Genomic DNA, 21,031 nt, shown 5'->3' with positions numbered 1-21,031 from the left:
CAAGTGTTAAGTTCCTACTCTCACTTTAGTTACGTGCACTGTAAAAATCTGTCTAATGTACTTTTCTAAGTGCTACATAGACGGGAGCTGCTTCAGTACCACGTGGTACAGCAGTTCCTGTGGTAACACCATTTTTTTCCTTAAGTATAAAGCAAGAGTGCCAGAGGCCTCTATCAACTAAGAATTGCATATTAACATATCATCTCAGGGCTATAGTAAATAATTGAGAGAGAGAGAAAGAGATGTATACACATGCACACACACACTTCTTTGTAAGAACTCCCATGTAAAAGTTTTGGCTCCAACACATCCAGTGCGCAAGTGAAATGCCACTCAACTCCATCAAGTTCATTCCCGCAAGTTTAGAGACGTTGCCTGTTTGCTAAACCATCAGATCACTGCTTTGGCTGGCAGAAAGCAATGCTCAAGCCACACCACTTTACACGACCTAAAGAATTCACCCATATTAATCCCATCCAACAATATATCTGGAAACAATTTTTTAGGAAAAGAAAGTGGAAGGACAATTACCAATATATGTATTTACTAGACTTACTTTTAAGCATACCCAGGCAAAAGGCTCATTTCAAGTTATAACACTGACACCACAATACCTTGTGATGTGATTATAATTTCTAATCTTACCTTCTGTTTCACTAGAATTACTTTTTGGCATAGTCTTCATATAACACAGTGTGGTATTCTATATCAGTTTTTCCCTTTAAACTAGATGAGAAGAGTTTTCTTAGGCAAATAAAGTAATAAAAAAACCTGATCCTGCAGTCCTGGCAGGCAAAATATCCATAGACTTCAAAGGGATATTATGCCTAAGGTTTGCTGGATCAAACCTCAATAGAAGATGCGTGTCCCTGCTGCAGTGTTACTGTAATTGAGAAGCAAGAGTTCCAGATTTTCTTCTTTCTCCTCCAGCTCTCCATGATTTTACCTTTTCCATGAACTCCCCTGCATGTAGCTGCAGTGGTCTTCTTCAAAGCTGCACTCTCTGAAGCTGGGGAGCCAGACTCTCTTCGAGGCCCTCCTTGAATTCCACTTTTACCACCCGCTGCCAAATACATCAGGAAGGTGGAGATGGAGCAAGGAATTTTATCACAGACAGTGGGCCAGTCAAGATCATTAGTTTAAGAATTATGTTTTTCTGGGGTAAAGCGCTCCTGAAGCTGCATAGGTGGAGACTGGAGAACATACTGCCCCAGGATATGTTCCTACCTCTGGTGCCACCCCCTAAAGAAAATCAAGTAAATAAACACAGGCAAGCAATAACTCTAGGAGGACAGACTCTGTGCCTATTTAGCAATAGGAACGTTTCTGTTCCCTTCCTCCCTAGAGTATAAAAATGCAGGCAGATAAGGCAGCTCCTTCTTTGCATCCCATGCTGCGGAAGTGGAAAGTCCATGTTCAACTCTTCACTATGCTTTGCATTATCAATGCATCTGCATTAGATATGTTGAATATCACCAACAATATCAGAGCCAGAGCAATTCACCGCTTGACTAAACTAATGACATATAGAGTATTTTCCTGCTCTCATCACTGTATTATCAGTGCAGTCTAACAGCTATGTTGCTTAATGCACTGTTAAATACCCTGTGCTATTTATTTTCTTGCAAGAGAACTTCCTTCTCTTCCCACTTTGGATTATAGCCCATTTTGTATCACACTGTGGCTGATAATTTGTTATTTAACCAATCATGTGGAAGGGATGAAGGGGAAAAAAAGGAAAGGTAGGAAGTTAGTAGCTGTGAGAACAATTTGAAAGGGTCCATACATTGACACAGCTTGTAAGCTATGGACAAAATTTAAGTGCTTCTGCATTTTTTTTTGAATGGCATATTAATGCCTGTGAAAGCAGTTTCACCTTTTTAATGTTCACATTCTAATAACTGTCATGCTAAAAAAACCACAGAGAAAACTAATGACAGAATAGAACTATAGTAAACTTCAACTGTTTTTGAGTTTTCATACAAAACCTGCAGCGACATTGCCCATTTCTGCTGACCTAGCGAGCGCTTGGCAGAGGTAATGAAAAGGCACCTATTCTCCACACATGGGACTACAGCTTCAGGTGTAAACCTACCCCGGCCCAACCCAGGTGAGAGAGTTCTGCGCAGTTACAGCAATTGTGGACCTGACCTGTTAATTTTCAGCTGACGCTATTTTATTTTTTTTTATTTGAGTTATTACACTTTCAGAACGAAAGTCTTATTTTATATAATTACATAAACACAATTGATGGTAGCAATTTATTCCAGGGGCTGAAGACGTTCATTGGCAATCTAACAATGGAGGGAATTATTGCTGACAATTTTACAAAAGCTTTTATCACAGTTTATGGGCCATTAAGCCCAACAGCGCAATTACCAATACGCTATCATCACTCTCAATAGTACAGTGTTGGCCCAGAACAATCCATTTTCTAATCCTGTCTACTATAACTAGTCTGTTTACTCAGAAGTCATATGTTTGCCATTTCTGAAATGATCCAAATCTTTGAAACAGTATTTGAGTTTAGTTCATAGACAGGATCCAATCGGTACCATACTAAACTGGAAGAAAATAGCCCAAGTCCCTTTCAAGTGCCCATAACCAATTCAGATTTTCTCTTCATATGAAATACAAAATACAGACATCAGCTGAGCATACAAGCATACACATATTAAATTCCATGATACACGGAGGCAGCTCTGGGAAACAGGCAATACAGTAAAAAAGGGAACATTTCTCTCCAGAACCTCAAAGAATTAAGTTCTTGACCTGACCTTGGCATTAGCACCTTCCATGCCCTATGCTATCATTAATTAATTTGGTTCACAGTACTAATGACCAGATGCAAAAGAAACAGAGAAGGTGTTAATTAGCTATTTTTACTCTTAATTCACTGAATACCATGTGCTTATTGATGCAAACCAGACTGCTGCTGTTCAAATCAAGACGATCTTCATTTAGAAAAAGGATCTGTTCTTCCTTTTTTGCGCTTGACAAATCTTTTCAGTGTCAGGGAGAATTATCCACACATACTGATGGGAGCACCTTACACACTGATGAACACAAACTTCCATGGTGCTGGATTAGTTCATCTACCACAGACAACTGTGATAAAGTGATGCTGCCTAGGGGATCTGCCTCATTAAGGATGGAAGAGAGAACAAGAGCAGCTCTGAAATAATAACATCATTAACAAGAGCACCTTACAGATCTTATTAGGTAGGAAACAGACTGACAATACCATTGTTCGACACTTAATTACTTTATGAAGACCAGATGGAAGTGAGAGAGCATTTCAATGATAATCCTTTCAAATCCCAAACAAAAAGGCAAATTATCAAACTGATCCATTAATTGGGCATGTACCCTAACACAGATGTTTTAAGAAATGATCAGATCCTACCAGACAACTGAAGATGCTCAAGTTTTGACTTCACCTCCTACTGCAGACATCCTCACTGCAAGTGGTCAGATTAGGAATTACAAGTGGAAGAGATCACATTTTTCCCTTTACACCGAATTAAAACTGCTGCAACTCAACTACGTATCGTCCCTTCCAGGTAGGTGGAAGCTGAGCATGCAACGTAAGTATGAATTGCATGTTTCCCTTTCTGGATCTGCTGAGAAATACTTGACCCTGCTCCTACTCTCAAAGACTGAACTTCGGCCATTAATTTTGGGGAAGTGATAACGGCATCAATATCTACCTAGATGCTACAACCACAACAATAAAGGCAAAACATGGAGCTGATACCACCTTGCAAGCCTCATGCACTTCATTCAGTCTGCTGCACAAAGACACCAGCTCAGTTCTAACGTTGACTTTCCCCTGCTCCACAAGTGAAACTTCAAACAGAAGCCTGTGCTCTGTCCCCAACATGTAGGAGTACACAAGGACCAGCTAGAGAGTTTTTAATTAGAAAGCCAAACACTTGTATGGACATTCAATGCCCTGCCAGCCATTGTGCCTTGGTAAGGACAGTCTTGCTGTGAGCAATCAGATACCAGTCAGGATTCAAATATTGAACCTGAAGAGGGAAAAACACTCTTCCTGGGCATAATTCATCTTCTGTTCACAACACCGGAGGTCTCCATTGGGAAAGACCTGGATCAGTATCTGAGGAAGGGGAGATAGGGCTGTTACTAGGTTTTTCTGACAGCTTGTTTTTCAGGGAGTGACTTCCCTCCCCTAGTCTGGCTCTGAAAATGAAGTCACACTTCCACCACTTCCCAACTCTCAGCAAACACCAAGGGCCCCGTGTCCTACACACTGCTCTGTGGTGCAAAACCCATGTTCATGCGGAGGCCCGACAGCTTCAATTATGGTCTAGCTGTGACAAAACAGCTTCCAGAGTCAGGATTTTGCCAACTAACACTTCTCTTTCCAAAAAATTGGTTTGTTTTGTTCTGGTTTCATCGGTTTTTCACTTGGGGTTTTCTGTTTGTTTTTAACAGGGAGGGGGGAAGGGATGGACTTGGTGCAAAACTAGTCTGAAGAGCAGCAAAACAAATTGAATCCTGTTCAACAAGTGAGAATGTCAAGTTTCCATTCATGAGAAACAGGCTGCAATAAAAATGGAGGAGAAAAAAACACTCCACACATTTAACAGCTTTTGACTAAAGGCGCTTTCTGTTCAGCAGTTCCCAAGAATGTCGTGCCAGCCACTGATGGGCTCACACTCAGGGACTTGAGGACATCTCTCCACCACTTTTTTGTGGGGAAGGTTTCCTTGTCTTCACATGCCCAGTAGACGATCTCTGTACCTTCAGATTTAACACATGAGAAGCAAGCTTGTCAAACATTAGTCACATCTGCTCTTACCACAGCTTCCCCTTCCCAATGATTAAAGGGAGTGAAGAAGGATTGTTTTTTCCAGCTTCCAAAGTCATAGTTTGTGCAGAGTTTACCACCAACACCTTCAGGTAGAAGAAGTGGTAACTTCTACTTGCAGAAGAAAAAACAGTGATCACATATGCAAAATGTTATTTTTATCTGGCACTGAAGATTTGGTATCTTCATTATTTTGAAAGACTTTTTTTATCGAATAGGTATCCCTAGTGTCTTATGTATCTTTTATGTTAAGTGAAAAAGTTGGAAAGAAACATGATTACAAAATTTTCTCCTGAACAGAGCAGATGCTTATCGGGCCAGCAGGTCCCCAAATCTTACCTATTCTCCATATCCCCAGAGTGCACCATCAGCCAGAGCTGCTTATTGCCTTTGATAGCTCAGGTTGTATTTTCTTAAATTAATCAACATTGCTTTGTATGTGGTATAACCAGTTATGACAGAGCAGTAAAGTGACCATATTTTTTTTTGAATACTACTTTCACAATGCCAAAAGCACATGGGATTTTTTGATTGCATAATACAGCTACTTAAAATTAAGACAAACTACAAAATAACAACATTAGGAAACAAAGGACAAGAAGACCTTTTCTTCCTTGTCTTCTACACCGAATTACCATGCCTCATCACAAGTCCAAACCCAACAGCAGAAGCTGCAAGTGAACCATGAAGCACATCCCCTTGGAAACACCAGGGATAGCACATAATCCATGAGCACATCTGAGAAAAGCAGTTTTCTGCATCTCTGGTTATGCCACATCCATTGGAGTTGATGGCCCAGGAAGACATGAAGGAAAGCTAAGACTGCAGCAAACTGTAAATGTTTGGTAAGCACCTGCTTAAGAATTCCTCACTGCAATTAAAGAAAGCAGAGGTGCACTTGGCAAGGTGACTCCTTTTCCCTGTTAAGTATCTGCTCGTGGAAAATTAATACGAAAACATAAGTGTTGAAGATACAGCACAATGCCACCTGTACAAAACAAATGTGTATCTCATTTTAATGTAAGCTTTGGTTAAGTGGCTTGTGTTGAAATGCTACCCAGCGTTCCAAGTGTAACCCAACTTAATCATATCTATTGAAAACCACATAATAAATAACATGAAATATGCAGCATGCCATCCTAATTGCAGAGGTTGTCTCATTTACTAGAAGTCATTTATTTATTCAAATGACTTGAATGAACTTGAATCATGGGAACTAGTTACTGATTTGTGCAAACAGCCTCTTACTTCTTTGCTAAAGGCACTGTTGAAATAACTGACCCGACTGCTAAAACAAGCTTCTTCCTTGAACCCTGCCTCCTTCCTTGGTCTTACCTCCTGAGTGAACTTCAGAAAACACGATTGTTCTACAAAGGCATTTTGAACTTAAGAATTAAAAAAAAAAATAAATAGAGACTCAATGAGCTACAATGTAATGTATTAATTAATGCAATGGAAAAAATTGGTATTTCCAAGATCAGAGAATTGCTTAGCAATTGGGAACTGCACGTGCAGGGGTAATTGCACTTTGCAGAATTTAAGTACACAGCTCTCAAGAAAAAATGTTTACTACCTCAGACCTGAAAGCTGAATTTGATTCACAAAGTGCACATATGTCTCTCAGATCTTAAGGGGGGGGTGTATACATATCCCCAGACAGAAGCAGCTATAGTCTCCTTTTGTTTGTTTTTTTTTGTTTTTTTAAGTGAGGCCTTGCAAACATGAAAACTGCCATCACAACTGTGCTGCAGCTATGTGGAAAGCATAACTTAGGAAACAATTCAGACTTTACAGCTGTTTACACCCCACCTTGATTTGCAGCTGTCTCACGCCACTGTTATTTCAGGAGGTGCCGGGGCTTCCCCTGGGGCGGTGGAACAAGGGGCCAGGCATGCTGAGCCCTACCACAGGCGGGGAATGAGCCCACTTCGGTCGCAAGGAGCCAAGCCAGATGCATGCCACTGTAGGTCACCTCAGCCCAGGCTCCGGCCAGGCTCCATCAAGGGACACGTGCCCAGGGAAGGACACGCAGAAGGGCCTTCAGGAAAGAGGAACAACGATGCTCTGCACGAGACATCATTTCGAAGCTTGCGAGTAAGCCCGGAATAGGATGTTGGTTATCTCCAACTCCAGGCAGTGTTTATCGCTGGCTTGGGCGTGGGGCGAGAGGCCAAAATCCTAGCAGGCAACTTCGCCAGCGACCAGCTGTGTTGCCTCAGGCAACCATTCAAAGCCTCCATGGCTCCGGTCCCGTGGCTCCTGATAGGTAAAATAAGACTTTTCCCTACCTAGGAGAAGCGCTGCATGAACTCGCAGTGCCCCAGTGCTAAGAGGGGCTGATTTCCAGGGCTCTTCTGGTTATCTTCATATTTACTGCTGAATCTGGTGACGGGAAGGCAGGGATTATGCCACTGCATTTTGATTACCAAATGCACACAAAACCCATTCCCACAAACTGCTAATTTTCTTCTCATAAAAGCCAGAGCTAAAATACTACTATACTGTCATCAAGACAGCTGGTTTATATCCTCTCCTCCTTCCTTCCACATCTTCCTCGGAAAACATCCTGCCTGACATGGTCCCTGCCGACTTGCCCAGCCCCGCTGGCCCCCGCGCCCCAGGAGGAGCCGACTACTCTGGCAGAGCAGTTCTGGCAAAACCGCCTTTGCCGGTCCTGCATATTTGTATTTATTCTTTTTTTTCCTTTGGTTTGGGATGGAGGGAGCTGGCAAGCCCACCACTTTTCCAGGGAGCTGGAGGCTACACCTGGGGAGGCCACCCACCCTTCACGTGGCACCTTTGCAAGGTAAAGGAGCCACAGAGTGGTAACCGCTAGACGGAGGAGAAGGCTTTTAACGTACACAGAAGCACGGCCAGCCCTTGGGGCATTGCTACTGCTCGGCAGCTTTCACGCCGCCTGCCCAAAGCCCCGGCCGGCCTGCTTGTGTACCTCCAGCAAGGAGGCTGCAAGCCTCCAGCTCCAACTCTGGCCAGAGGTTAGCAAGGTATGGTGAAGGCACCAAACATACATAGGCCAGGGATGTAATGGCTACCCAGCTTTTTAAAAAAATGTAGTTATTATATTTCATTATTTCTATTATTGCATTATTTTTATTTCATTTGATGAAAATGGGAAAAAGTGATCACAAACATTTTGGACTGCATTTATCTTTCCACTTAACATTCACCCAGATGGGAGCGGAGCTATTTATGTGTATGTAAATGACATTTTACCCCACCCCCAACACCTTAAGTTTTTCAGGGGGGGAAGAAGCAAACTGAAGTTAGTTCATTAATTTGAGCCAAACTCAGCAAACACGCCTTGGCCAAAAAACTGAGTGGGAGGGAGGCATAAGAAAATGAAGTGGTGTTCTGGTATTTTCAAAATAAACCTGCAAATTTTCATTTCAAACGGCATTTCATTTTCCTTCTTATCCAACTTAAAAAGAAAAGAAATGGTCTCAGGTCAAATTTAGTCTTCCAAATTATCTTAAAACAGGGCTTTTTTGTCGGTGTTTTGTTGTTGGTTTGTTTTATTTTTTTCCCTTCACTTCACTAGAACCACCCTAGCATTTGTTTCATTTGACTGGAAGTTATTCTTTTTTTCCAGTTGTTTTTTTTTTTCTCTTCAACCACTGAAACAAACAAAACCCACCCATGATCTGATGCACTCTAGTAGTACGACATGCACGCGAACACGTAGATGTTTACTTTCATGTACACAGATGTGTTGGGCAGGAGAAGGCATGCTGGCAGGAGGAGGAACCTTGCATCTGCCTTGCACGGATCTGTCAACAGGCAAAACACACTTTGCATTAAAACTTCAAAATGAAAGCTTGCACGCCGCACGCCTTCATGGGCTACGTAAATCCAGCGCTGCTCTCTCCTAGCAATGGCTTCTGTTCTTTAAAAAAATTTAAAAGGTGCAGCGTGGTAGCATGTGTACTTTTTAGCTCAATGGCCAACCCACACGGCCTCATCTTTTCACTCTGGTCATCAGAAAGTTGTCCTGTTCGAACACACGAGACAAGTGGGTTTCTCAGGCTTCCTCCTTGTGAGCAACCCTCAATAACATTATTAAGCACAGAGAGCACAAGACCCACACCTACACATTCTCCCTATAAAACAACCTAGGAAGGCATGTCATAGCTCTTAATAAATAACAACCTTGCTTCAGCAGGAATAGACATTTATTTTGGTACAACTTCTCTGTACAGAGAAGTACATCTCTTTTTTGCACATTTCCTTTAGGAATGACTTCTGCTGCCCATATTCAGGCCAAATGTTCTGTAACTATTTCTGAAGGAAAAAAAATATACTATTACTCAATACTGTTAGGTCAGCAGAATTCAGTCCTAAAAAAAGTATTACAGTCCCATTTGCTGTAGCTGGAAGCCAAGAGGTAACACATCAAAACCCAGAATGGGCAGAAACAATACTAGATCTCATACTGCACCTACTAATAAAGTGTTCCTGGAAGTGAAGGGGCATAGGAAAATGTCAAATCAATACGTATTTCAGGGTCAGCATGTACTGTACCAAGCTGAACAACAAATGTCAGAGTCCACACAAAACATCAAACAGTGGATTTCCACCCTGTGCACCATTAATTCCTGGCAAAAAAAATTCAGCTGAACACTTTCTACCCACACCTACACACTGCTGATAAATCCACAGTGCTGGCTCTCCATGTCCTCATGCCTCTCACGACATCTCCAGAGGCAACAGGTAGGAACGGCAGCGGTCCTCAGGAACAGAGGACTTCTGATGAGTCACATCCAACACAGCTTTTATCCCACCCTCGTCACCCAGACCAGGGGACTTGTGGCATTGCATCAGCCCCATTTGAAGGGTGCATCCCAGAGGTGAGGGCCCATCGGCTAATCCCTCGTCATTATTCCCACTCTCCTGCTGCAGACCTCAGCGCCACACAGCTCTTGGTCATCGCCCCCATCACAGGTGCTGGGTGAAGTGCTGCTTAGGACCCAGAGAGGCAAATTCTACACTAACTTCTCCAACTGCACTTACGGCAAGATGTGTTGCTCAAGCTCACCTGGAGGCGAGAGCAAGGCAGGTGACTATCCCCGTCACAGCAATAACTGCTGCTTGGGTATTCATTGGAGGCTACACACCTTCTATGACTGCTACAGAGCAAATCCGGGAAACAAAAAGTGAGACCATGCCTTCCACTGAGCAGGAAAAAAAAGCTCTGCTGCCTTTCCTTATAACTTTCCCTTTTTGCTAAAACTAGCAAAATCCTAGCTGGGTTGAGTGCGATTGCTGTGCCAGCTGAGCCCTGACCGACAGAACTGCATTTTTCCCTAGCAGATGCTCAAGGAGAGCAGTACAGCACAATCAGGTTTTGAGACATTGCAAACACAAATAGAAGATGCCTAATGCAATTCACACACACTTCCAAAATAACAACTACTCTAGCTAGCAAGTCATCTTTTTACGGAATTAGATAGACCTCACCCCTGTTTCGACTAGTCTAAATTATAAAGGTTTGTCAGCCAGGTCACCCCAGCAAGTGCTCCTAATGTAGACTGGCCAGAGGATGCTTTTGTGGGTACAGCCAATTCTGGCTCCCCCAATTAAGGTTCTACAAGTCAAAGCATTTCTCTGACAGTACAAGCACATTTGCATTACACAAGCCCTTTTGCAATACAGATCCATCTAACGTGAGATTTGACACGAGTTCTCATACGTGTAAACGCCAATGCTTATAACATAACATGCCGACTGCTAATTTTGAATGTATGTTAGCTCTTACTGGGATACTCCACTCAAATACGCAGGGTGACTTTACCCTCTGATGCACACCTACTACCGAAACTTGGACTAATCAAGGAGTTTGTACCAATATCAACAGTTTCTATGCAAAAACATTCCGTGAAGGTATTGTCGTCCTTCCTAAAATGAAGTAAACTTTTCACTGGGCTTGTTTCCGAAGAGCTAACAAGCAAGGCAGTTTGTGCTCAGGGAAGATAAGGACACCTTCTGAAGGAACGGGTTTGGCTAGTCAGCTATCTTGCTGCTAAAGCTAGCATATCCCAGTGATTTCAGTGATACATGGATACTCAAATGCAAAAGTCAGCCCTGAGGACCACAATGGCATTGTGTGACACTCCCTGAAAGTCTCTCTCTATAAATTAACAAATAAATTACAATGGACTACTCTGATTGTAAAGTCTCCAGGGCATTGATCTTGATTTCTTATTTATCTGCAACTCTCTTAATATACTCTTGACACAAGAAATAACACATTTGTATTTACTGTCACTTCAGCGTGTAGTCTGCTCACCATACACACACACTTTGCTGAGAGGCCAATCTCTTTTGCAACTTTTTCACCTAGCCGCTGTATTTTGCAGATTGCTCAAATTAAGGAGATGACTGCTGGCACTTTACCTTCCCTTCCCTGCTTGTCAGAAATTGCCCTTCATGATGGGATTTGGGGTTTGTTCTTAATCATTCACACACTGCGGCACTGGAGTAAGAGCAGGTCTATACTCAGGACTACTTATTTAATTATATTATCTCACCAAATTGGACCGTATCAGTATCTAAATTTCCGTATCTCTAACTGCATTCTCTGCCAAGGCTGCACAGATTTATTTGAGTTTCCAAATCCAAAAACGTTCAGTCATTTACCAAGGAGAACAAAAAAAATGAATGGGTGCATAGACAAGACTTTAGATAATAACCAAATACCTACACCCATGCATATATTCGCTCCTGTCTCCAGAGAGAAAACTCCACCTGCACCAGGATAATACAAATACAGGAATGACAGAACAGCGTAGCAGCAATCTCTGCTCCCACAGAGCAGCAGCCAGGTTACACAGGAGGACATCTGAAAAGTCACTGGATGCTTGCTCGTAACCGGATCAAGCCCTACACAACCCACAAAGATTAATCTACCTGTATACATCTGTCACAAGTAAGTACAGAATAATATACAGTGCAGACACTACAAAACAATGTAAAGGGCAGCAATACATAATAGCAGTACACATGTAGCCCACACGTAAATACTGCACAGGATATTAGATGGAGCTTTTTCATTTCATGTGAAAATGAATACTTCAACATCCTTAAGGAACTTGAGTTTTCCTTTGCTTTTCAGAGAGCAATGTAAGACATCTGGTACAGAAGGCCATCGCAGCCGACTTCTGCAGGTCCCGAGCTGCCCAGAATGCTTGCGTGCACGCTCCCAACATGGAGCAGCATGCTCCCATCCCACAACGGCTGCAGCTACAGATCAAAACTAGCGATATAAAACCAATATATAGCAACAAAAAGCAGTTCGCTTAACTGTAGCCCTGTCACCGAGCATTGCCACACAAAACGGACACGGGTCAAATGCATCCTGTGTAAGCGGCACGCCGGCTGTCGCAGATATTTATCTCGGGTACCACCGAGCAGGCCATCCGGGGTACATTACTGGAAATCCAGATTAGTTCCACTGTGGTTAATGTGGGTCAACATCAGAGCAGGTAGATAAGAGAGAGAGGCAGGTATCGATCCCTGTGAGTGTACTTCAGTTTCCAGCAATGCTGTGTGGTTCTGGAATATGCACAGTTGGGGGGCGAGGGGGTTGTATCTTAGTGACTACCATGTTATAACTAAACCAGTTTTTTCTCATCCACATTCAAAAACCTCATTCTAAAAGTTTGGGAAAAAACCAAAATTGTATTTAAATTTCCATCCAAACATTATGTTGATCAGATTTTATAGGTTGATTCTCACATTCTTCTAACAAAAACAACATTTGCCCAGGTACTCTTTTTTTTCATATGTGATTTGAACTCTAAAATCCACAGAATTTGGTCTTAAAACTCAAGAGTGTTGCATATATTTATTACAGCACATTTACTTCCAGAATTACTCTGAATTCTGATGCTAGGCCCTATCACTTGACCAAGGAGGCAGGTCACAACATACGCTGATGCTCTATTACCTGTTGGACCTGTTGCTTCAAACCAGTATCTCGCAATTCTCAAATGCCGCTTCATTTTGTACCCCTGACTCATTTTCTTGCTTATCCTTAAGCGTGGGGAGAAACTAAAAATGACCAATCGATTGATTAACGCTTCCTGAAGAAATTCTTCTGCCCTCACCTCTGCCACTGAGCCTCTAGCTCTCCGCAGAGGAACAGTTACTTGCTGACAGAACATACTGAGAGTAATCTCTATTGGGTTTATCACTTAGCTGTTGCTTATTTAGTAATCCTCAAATAACTGGCACCCTCCTAAGTTTATGAGACACAGAATTGAACACTATAACATGGTATTTGTCCTCACACTTTCTATATTCTACAGGGCATGTGGACCTGAGGCTGCATCTCAAAAGACTTTTAACACAAGCACAGCAAATGGAATCATCCTGCTTCTCATCATTTTCAAAGGATGAGGGAAAAAAAAAGAAGAAAAAGAAAACCGGGAAAGAAAAACTGCCCATGTTACATCAACAACAGGTATGAACTTGATTCCTGGAACAAGAGAATCTCTCCACTTTTTAAAGGTTGTGCAACTAGTTCTTTTGGATGGGGTGTTTCTCCCTTTCAGGGCGGTTTTACTGTCCACAGTCACAAAAAGACTAACTCGGTTGCTTTATGCCATGCATCAGCCCTTCTAAAAACTATTAATTCTCTTCTCCCGCTTTTTCTTTAAAAAGAAAGAAAGAAAGGAAAAAACCCAACCCAATCCACACCACCCAAATCTGCATTTTTCCCTGGCTGGCAGATTTCCAAGATAAAGAGGACTGCACTCTGCCTGGAACAGCAGCCGGGGCCTGCTCTCCAAACTCACAAAAGAGAGCACCACACACAGAGAAAAAAAAAAACCAAAACAAACCAAAAAAACCCGACGGATCCGACCAGCCAGAAACGTTTTCTCACCCTCTAAACCAGTTTCTCAAAAAAGAAAAGAACCAGCCCAAACCCAAGCCCCAAAGCACCAGCCCCACCAGCGAACCCGAGCCGGAGGCGCCCGCTCCGCGCCGTTCCCACGCACCGCCGGGCCGGGCGGTCACCGCGCGGGGGGACAGCGCCGGCAGGGGCGGGACGGCTTCTTCACGCCGGGTCAGGCAGGGATAAATCGCCCTGCTTTTTAATAACTGGGGAGCCAGAACCCACCTGAGGTTTCCCCTCTTTCCACGCCACCCCCACCCCCCCGCCTTCCCAGGTGTATACTTTTTTTTTTCTTTTTAACAGGACAAGCGGAGGTGTGCGGGTCAGGGCGGCAGGGGGGGTTACCGGAGCGGTGCTTACTCCGGGGCTGCGCGGCTCTTCCCCGCCGCCACCGCGGGGGTGCCGGCAGCGGCGGTGCGGGGCGGTGCGGGCTCAGCCCGCCGCCCGGCCGGGCACCGCGCTCCGGGGAGCGATTGGGCAACGCGGGAAGGGTGGGAAAGAAGAAAAAGAAACACGACAGGAGAGAAGCACGACCGACGAGATGTGCCAAGGCTTATTCCCTTTTATTTCCTCCACCCCCACAAAAGAAAATAAACCTAGAATCAGGAAGTCCGAGCTGCGTGATCGCTGCTATAGGTTTGGGTTTTTTCCCCTTTCTCCTCTCTGTCTCTGCTTTTTTTTTTTTTTTTTCCTTAAGGAAAGTAGCTGGGACTTTCCCTCCGCCGCTCCCCACGGGAGGCCGCGCCGCGCCGCCGCCCGCAGCCTCGGCTCCCGCGGTCCCACGGGGCGCCGCCGGCGAAGCGGCGGCGGCGGCGGGACCCCCCCTCGCGCCCCCCCTTACCTTTCTTTTCCTCCACGGCGGAGCAGAAGGCGACGCGCCCCAGCAGCAGCACCAGGACAGCGGCCCCGCGGGGCCCGGCGGCAGCGAGGGGGCTGCGGCCGCCCATGCTGCGGGACCGCCGCTCCCTCGGAGCGGGGGGGGGAGGTCGGGCGGGACGAGGCGCAGGGAGGTTTCCGCGGAGCCGCTCCTCCGCTCCGCTCCGCTCCGCTCCGCTCTGCTCTCCTCCCGCGGCCGCGATCAGCTCCGCGCCGCCGCTCTGCCCCGCGCGGCTCCGCGCAGCATGCTGGAGGGCGGCCGTCGAGGGCTTGCGCGCACACGTGCGTGCCCCGCTGCGGGCGGGCTGCTGCCTTCCTCCTCCTCCTCCTCCTCCCTCTGCTCCTCCCGCTGCAGGCGGCGGCGGCGGGTGCGCAGGGGCTTGCGGAGCGGCTGGAGGCGGCTGCGGGACGGGGCGCGCCCGGCTGCGCTCTCCGCCCGGCCGCGGAGCGCAGGGGCTCCCTCTGGGGACGCCGAGGAGGAGGAGGAGGAGGAGGATGGGGCGGGAGCAAAGCAGAAGGGGGGAGGAGGAACCGGCGGCGCCTTCCCCGCCCAGGTGGGGAAGGGACGGACCCGTCACCTGTCCCGGGACACCGGACGAGAGGAGGGGGTGAGTGGGGAGGGGACAGTCTAACTGCTTGCTCGAGGGGGTGGGGGGACGCCCCGCTCCCCGGTGGCTCCTGCCCGGCAGCTGCCAAAGGCACGAGCTCGCATTTGCGCCGCTGCTCGCAAAAAGGCGGCGTGGCCCCGGCACAGCCTCCGCCCCTCCTCCCCCCCCGCCCCGTGTCGCCTCCCGGGGGGAGGCCGGGCCCCCGCGGGGGCACAGCGTCCGTGCGGCAGCGCGGGTTCCCCGGGGCGGTTTGCAGCAGAAACCCTGTCCCGTCCCCCCCCCGCCGGGTCCCCGCAGCCCCCAGGGAGGGGAGTGAGGGCGAGGAAGGGCTGAGGCGCTTGAGCGGGGAGCAGCGGCCACGAAGCGGCTCCGGAGGTTACATCCGCTCCCTCAGGGGCGCATCTCCCGGGGCTCCGGCCCCCCTTTCTGCGCTTCCCCCCCCCCAAATCAGCGGAGCCCGCTGGGCGTCCCTGCAAACAGTCCTGTTCTCGTTCTGGGCCTTTTATGCCCGATGCTTGCGAGGCCAGGTGTGTGCGTGCAATAAACCCGCACTGTTTCTGTGCTTGTTTTAGCACAAGGACAAGAGGGTCCGTACCTGTGCATACCGTTTCTATTCCCCTGCAGTGGCAGTGAGAAGGGGCTCCTTGCTCTGCGTAACAACTTAATAAACACGCAATAATATAAGTGTTCTTGAGGTGCTCCGGGGACATCCACAGACGTTAAGCAAAAGAGTACAGGCATGGTGCTCCTTCCCCCCCCAACATCTTTCCTTGCCGAGAGGCAAACCCAAGCTCTTCAGTATTCAGTAAAATACGCTTATGGTTACAGTCTCCTTTTTTTTTTTTTTAACAGGCTGCTCCTCTGGAAAGTGGGAGGAAGCACCGTCTTGTCACTCAGGCACATAAGCAGGACATAGAAGTGTCACTTGTCTGGACTGGGATCTCTCTGAGTAAATCATGATTCAACATACAAACTTGTTAAATGCTGGTGGCAATTTCTTTGGAAAGCTCTTGTGAAGACTTGGGTCACACAGTCAATAGGATATGAAGCCTTAGAACTGTTATGATTAACTGGGAACTCCAGAACTGAAGTCCAGAGTGACAGGAGTTTTGGGAGATGACATGCTGAATGCCTGTGTCTATCACAGGGTACTTGAACACAATAGATTGCAAAATAGCCTCTGAGTGTATCTTGACTTTCCTCTGTGATGCATGTTCCTCTGAGACAGGCATTACTTTTCTCCTACCAGTCAACTTCCTCTGTACAATCTTTTTCTGATAGTTTAACTAGTTACTGTCCTAACTAGGCAGAGAAAACCACCATCCCATTTACTTAACCTAGCACAAAAACCAATGCCTGACCACATGCCTTTAACCAGGTATTGTCCCGCCATGCCTCTAATCATTTATTAAGAGGAATTGGGTGACAAGTCAGCTTTTGTATGCTGTAGCTGACATTCTGGTTTGATTATATTTTGTAAATAATGTGAAAGATGTACTTCGAAGTAAACTCAGACATTAGTAACAGGAACTCTACTCATACGATTTGTTTCATGGCTGTAACTGAGGGCAGAATCTGGGCTTACAATACAACATCAATGCAATTTGCTTCAGAGATGCTCACACAGTGCAACTTCATAAACATTCATGTATATGATGCATTTTCATTTATTTATACAAATAGAAGGATCTTTAAAAATGAGAGGAGCAGGAAAAAATGATCAAATTCTGGGCAGGGAGGATTCGAAGAACATCCTCAGAACACACTAATGATTGCAGCTTGCATTATGAGAAAGGAAACGCAATTAAGACAACCAAGAAAGGAACCTCAAATCAGTTCTGTAGATAAATACTAAATAAAAGACTTGTGCCCCTAGACATGCATGTTGAGCATCAAGCTACCACTATGGAAGGCAATGGAGTTTTTAAAATCTAGAAAAAGATAGGATTCAAAGTGACAATTGAAAAACAAACTAAACTTAAGGAAAAAAAAGAAAACATCTTTTGCATATGAATTCAGTGGAGAAACTTGTCCAAGTCCTGTCCTAACACGCTAAAGAACAAATACTTGCTTTGCAGAATTTTTTGTGCAACTGTGATTCTACCTGCTATATGGAGCAGGAACATTTCATACTTGCTTCACCTCCTATCACGTACTGTCCCTCCATAAATGCACATAAACCCAAGAATTTGATGCTAACTAAACACCTCCTTCATTCCTGACATGATGGGCAAGGGAAGACTAGGCAAATTCCCCTTTAAATTTTCTTTCCCACACTGCAGATATCCACTACAGGAGACTCTCATCTGCTGCTGGCAGTGCAGTACCGCTGAAGGGGCTGCGCAGCAAGCTGCCATGAATTCCGTCCTCCCACCTTTTTGAGCACAAATGTGTTACTTTCATGGCATCTGTGCTCTACTTGCCAAGGTCATGAGATACATAAAGAGACTCTAAGACTGAGGTTTGAAACGCTTATGATCACAGGCAGGGCTTTCAGGCCTTTTTTACACAACAGAACAATTTCTGAAACAGTTTGAATTCAAACATGACATTTTCCCTAAACAGCTGGTCACTTACCCAGTGACTGCCTTTGGTATAACTCCTTTGAAGCTAATGTAACTACGTGAATTTTACCGAGGGCATGCAATATTCATATTGCAAAACTTTTATTACCAGCTGCATGTGTGCTTGGATCAAAGATTATGGGACAAAGGCCAACCTTTTGACCCCCAATTTTTAAATTGATAGTGCACAGTGAGAATATCACACTAAATGCAACAACTTGCTTCAGCTTTCTTTTGACTGGCTTGCTTTACAGTATGTATATATCACCTGTCTTCTAGATATTACGCATAAACATGCTGACCTGTGAAATAAAGTCCAGGTAAGCTGGTAGTTCCTTCACATGAAGATACTGCCGGATTGCAGAACTGAACTGCAATTGCTCACCGCCACTCGCCTGCGCCGCTGAGCTGATTACTTTGCCACACATGGAGAGAAGTAACTATAAGAGGATGAATAACTGATTTCCCTATCAGTGGAAAAAGCAGGATTAATTATCCTCTCTCTCTCTTCCATCCCTGCTGCTGGATCCTTTCCTTGAATGAAACAAAAAAAATGTGTTGGTTTTCATTATCCACTGAGAAGTGGGTCAGCATTTGCCCCTCCAAAAAAATCCATCAGCAACTGTTCCTCGATGGCAACACAGGTCTTCTCTGCGTGTTGCAAAAGTGATTTTAAAGGGCAGGCTTTTTACTGGAAGAGAATAAATTAAGTAGTGCTGAATTAGCCGGGTTTTACAGTCCCGCTTGCTCAGATATCATCTGCATGGTGTTTGAGATTGTGGACATTGTAGTTTGCAGTGTAGTTTGTATTCTATGACTCCTCGCTGACGTTTTAAGGCAAGGACTGAGGTAATAATTCACGGAGCTTTATGGCACTTTGCATGTTGAAAACATTGCACAAACATTAACTAATTTATCTTCGCAAATCTCCTGTAAAGCAGGTTAGTAGCTATGTTTTCCATTTTATAGATGTAAAATAATTTGCCTTGGGCAGAGTGTTAGTGGCAGAGCTAGGGTTATCACTCAAGAGCTGTTTATTCCAAACATTGTATTTAAACCTCAGATCATGCTGCTTCTAGAGAGTGTCCCTGATGAAAATCTACGTATTCGTACACCCTCAGATTCTCTTTCCCTTCTCTTAACACTGTTTGTTTGTATAACAGCACCTAGAAAGGGCAAAACCAACACACACATGGGTGCTGGAATTAAACCTTAATTATAGTAAATTGCACAGCCAGTATTTCAACACATGACCATGGTGTTATCTCAGGAGGGTTCCTACATGTTCTTTATTTTTTTTCACATCCAGGTTTTATCTGTCATCTCAGTCACCAAGTTCCATGTCGCATTTTCCAGGAAGTTGCACTTAACTCAGAAACAGACTTTTAAAATGTTTTAAGCTCTGATAGGGATTTGCAGCATCAGCTTATTCACTAATGAAAGTAGGCAACAAAAAAGGAAATATAAAAATAAAAACTGTGTGGCTGCAGTGGGTTTTAGTACCCAAAGATCTTATTGCCACCCATTGCACAGGAGAAAGTGCTAGCTATCTATTCTCTGCATTATGGCTTCTCTTTGAAAAGACCCTCAATTTTTGTCCAGTATAAAGCAGAAAATAATAATAAAAAAAAATGCTTTGTACATTTTGATTAACATCTAAAATAATTACAAGAAACAAAAAAAGGTTATAGCAAATTCTTTCAGTATTGAAGATAATCATTACAATTCATAACATAAACTGAACAATGTTATCAGGGTATCATGGGAATAATTATACTATATTGACAAAAGTATGTAGTTTTAATTCCCATATAGTTATTATTTCCCCTCTTGCAAAATCTCTACTGAACTGCTGGGGAATATGGCATCTCCATTGCCATCTAATAGATCATTTCAAAGGGTAGAATAAACTTCCTGCTTAAAACCACCCATCGCTTTGGTGTTTGTAACATCATGCAGGGACTACTGTGGTTTTTCACGTACTTTAACAAATCCTGAAGCTAGGCATTTCTTGCTATCTTCTTACCTAAGTAAGTTTTACCGTTTGTATGTGCAAGAACATAAGGACTGATACTGCGATGGAATGACATATGTTATATCCAAAATCTTTGTTACCAAACAGTGCAGTAGCTTCCTACATAGAAGCAAGCTTCTGCCTTATTTCTGTACTTTGTTAGGGTGACTTACGCTGATATTACTGTACTACATATACTCTTTCGCTCAACCAGAAAACACAGATCTTTGTATGCCTGCAGCAAATACAATAAATCGGATGTCAGTAGAAGCAGAGCTAACGTCACCAGATGACACCGTATGGTCATTCGAGATGGGTGACTAGTAATGGTACATGTCTGATTATGAACACTAAAACTGCTAATTGCATTACTCTCCCTGTCCATTCTGCACAAGCGAAGAAGGAGCTTTATAACCTTGCTCACGAAATTCCTGACACGCTGCATAGGCTGTCATAGCCCACGTATGTCCACAGTGACAAAGAAAGGGGGACAACAAGGCACAAGCCGGTGCCCTGAACTTCGGAGAAGAGTAAAAGCGCCATGAAAGGGAGCTCAGGTGTGGTGGTTGGCTGGGGCTGGTTGTGCTTATCCTGCCCCATCCCTTCCCTTCCCAGTAAAGTCCTTTGATCTACCCCTGCCCAGCTCCCACCCGAAGTTCAATACCACATGCAAATACAGCAATTGGCTGCTCAAAATACCGTCTCCTTAGGTGTTTGTAGTGCTGTGAGATCTATGGCAAAGAGAGAGTGAGGAAAGCTGATAGCCCTGAGTCAACGCACAAAGAATGTGAGTTGCATCAAGGGTGCGGCTATCGGGGTTTCTTCAGATTCAGCCATCTCCTGCTGTTTGCATCCAAAGCGGTCACAGATAGGAATGATAAGAGATTGCAACACCGTGATTCTCCTAAACAACTGCAGCTACCAGTCCTTATTTGGGCTAGCAAATATGAAAGAAGTCAGCCTTCCGTTATATCCATCCCTTATTTTGCATTATGGAGGTATCTCTGCCTTAACTCACTTTTCTACATGAATTCCTATGTATTACTGAAATTAAAACAAAGACACATGGAGGCTGACTATACAAGTAAATTCAACATTTTCAGGACCATTCTCCAGCATGTAAATGGATTGCCACAGAGTAGCTTGTGTCCATCAGAAGGCTAAACTTGCTCAGCCTCCAGATGGGTGTGGTTGCATCCAATCTACCTACCGGGAGCAATC

The 21,031-nt window shown here is 44.7% G+C and overlaps 1 protein-coding gene and 1 long non-coding RNA gene across 3 annotated transcripts in view; one reads left to right on the top strand and one right to left on the bottom strand.

Moving 5' to 3' along the window:
• Positions 1–15,084, bottom strand: part of EGFR (epidermal growth factor receptor) — a 166,507-nt gene extending 151,423 nt beyond the window's left edge. The window contains exon 1 of one of the 2 annotated variants that reach the window (XM_069812074.1): positions 14,590–15,084. In XM_069812074.1, the coding sequence (XP_069668175.1) occupies positions 14,590–14,695 (106 nt within the window). In that variant the 5' untranslated portion in view covers positions 14,696–15,084. The remainder of the gene's footprint in view (positions 1–14,589) is intronic. The other variant, XM_069812065.1, reaches the window with a different exon arrangement.
• A 49-nt stretch (positions 15,085–15,133) lies between these two features.
• Positions 15,134–16,765, top strand: LOC138690874 (uncharacterized). Its single transcript, XR_011329678.1, has 2 exons — positions 15,134–15,232; positions 16,085–16,765. It is a non-coding gene; the product is annotated as an uncharacterized lncRNA (long non-coding RNA).
• Positions 16,766–21,031: the final 4,266 nt, after the last annotated feature.

Source organism: Haliaeetus albicilla, chromosome 2 (assembly GCF_947461875.1).
Source record: "Haliaeetus albicilla chromosome 2, bHalAlb1.1, whole genome shotgun sequence".
Classification (NCBI taxonomy): Eukaryota; Metazoa; Chordata; class Aves; order Accipitriformes; family Accipitridae; genus Haliaeetus; species Haliaeetus albicilla.
Note: the sequence above shows the minus strand (reverse complement) of the source record. Positions and strands in the feature narration are given on the sequence as shown.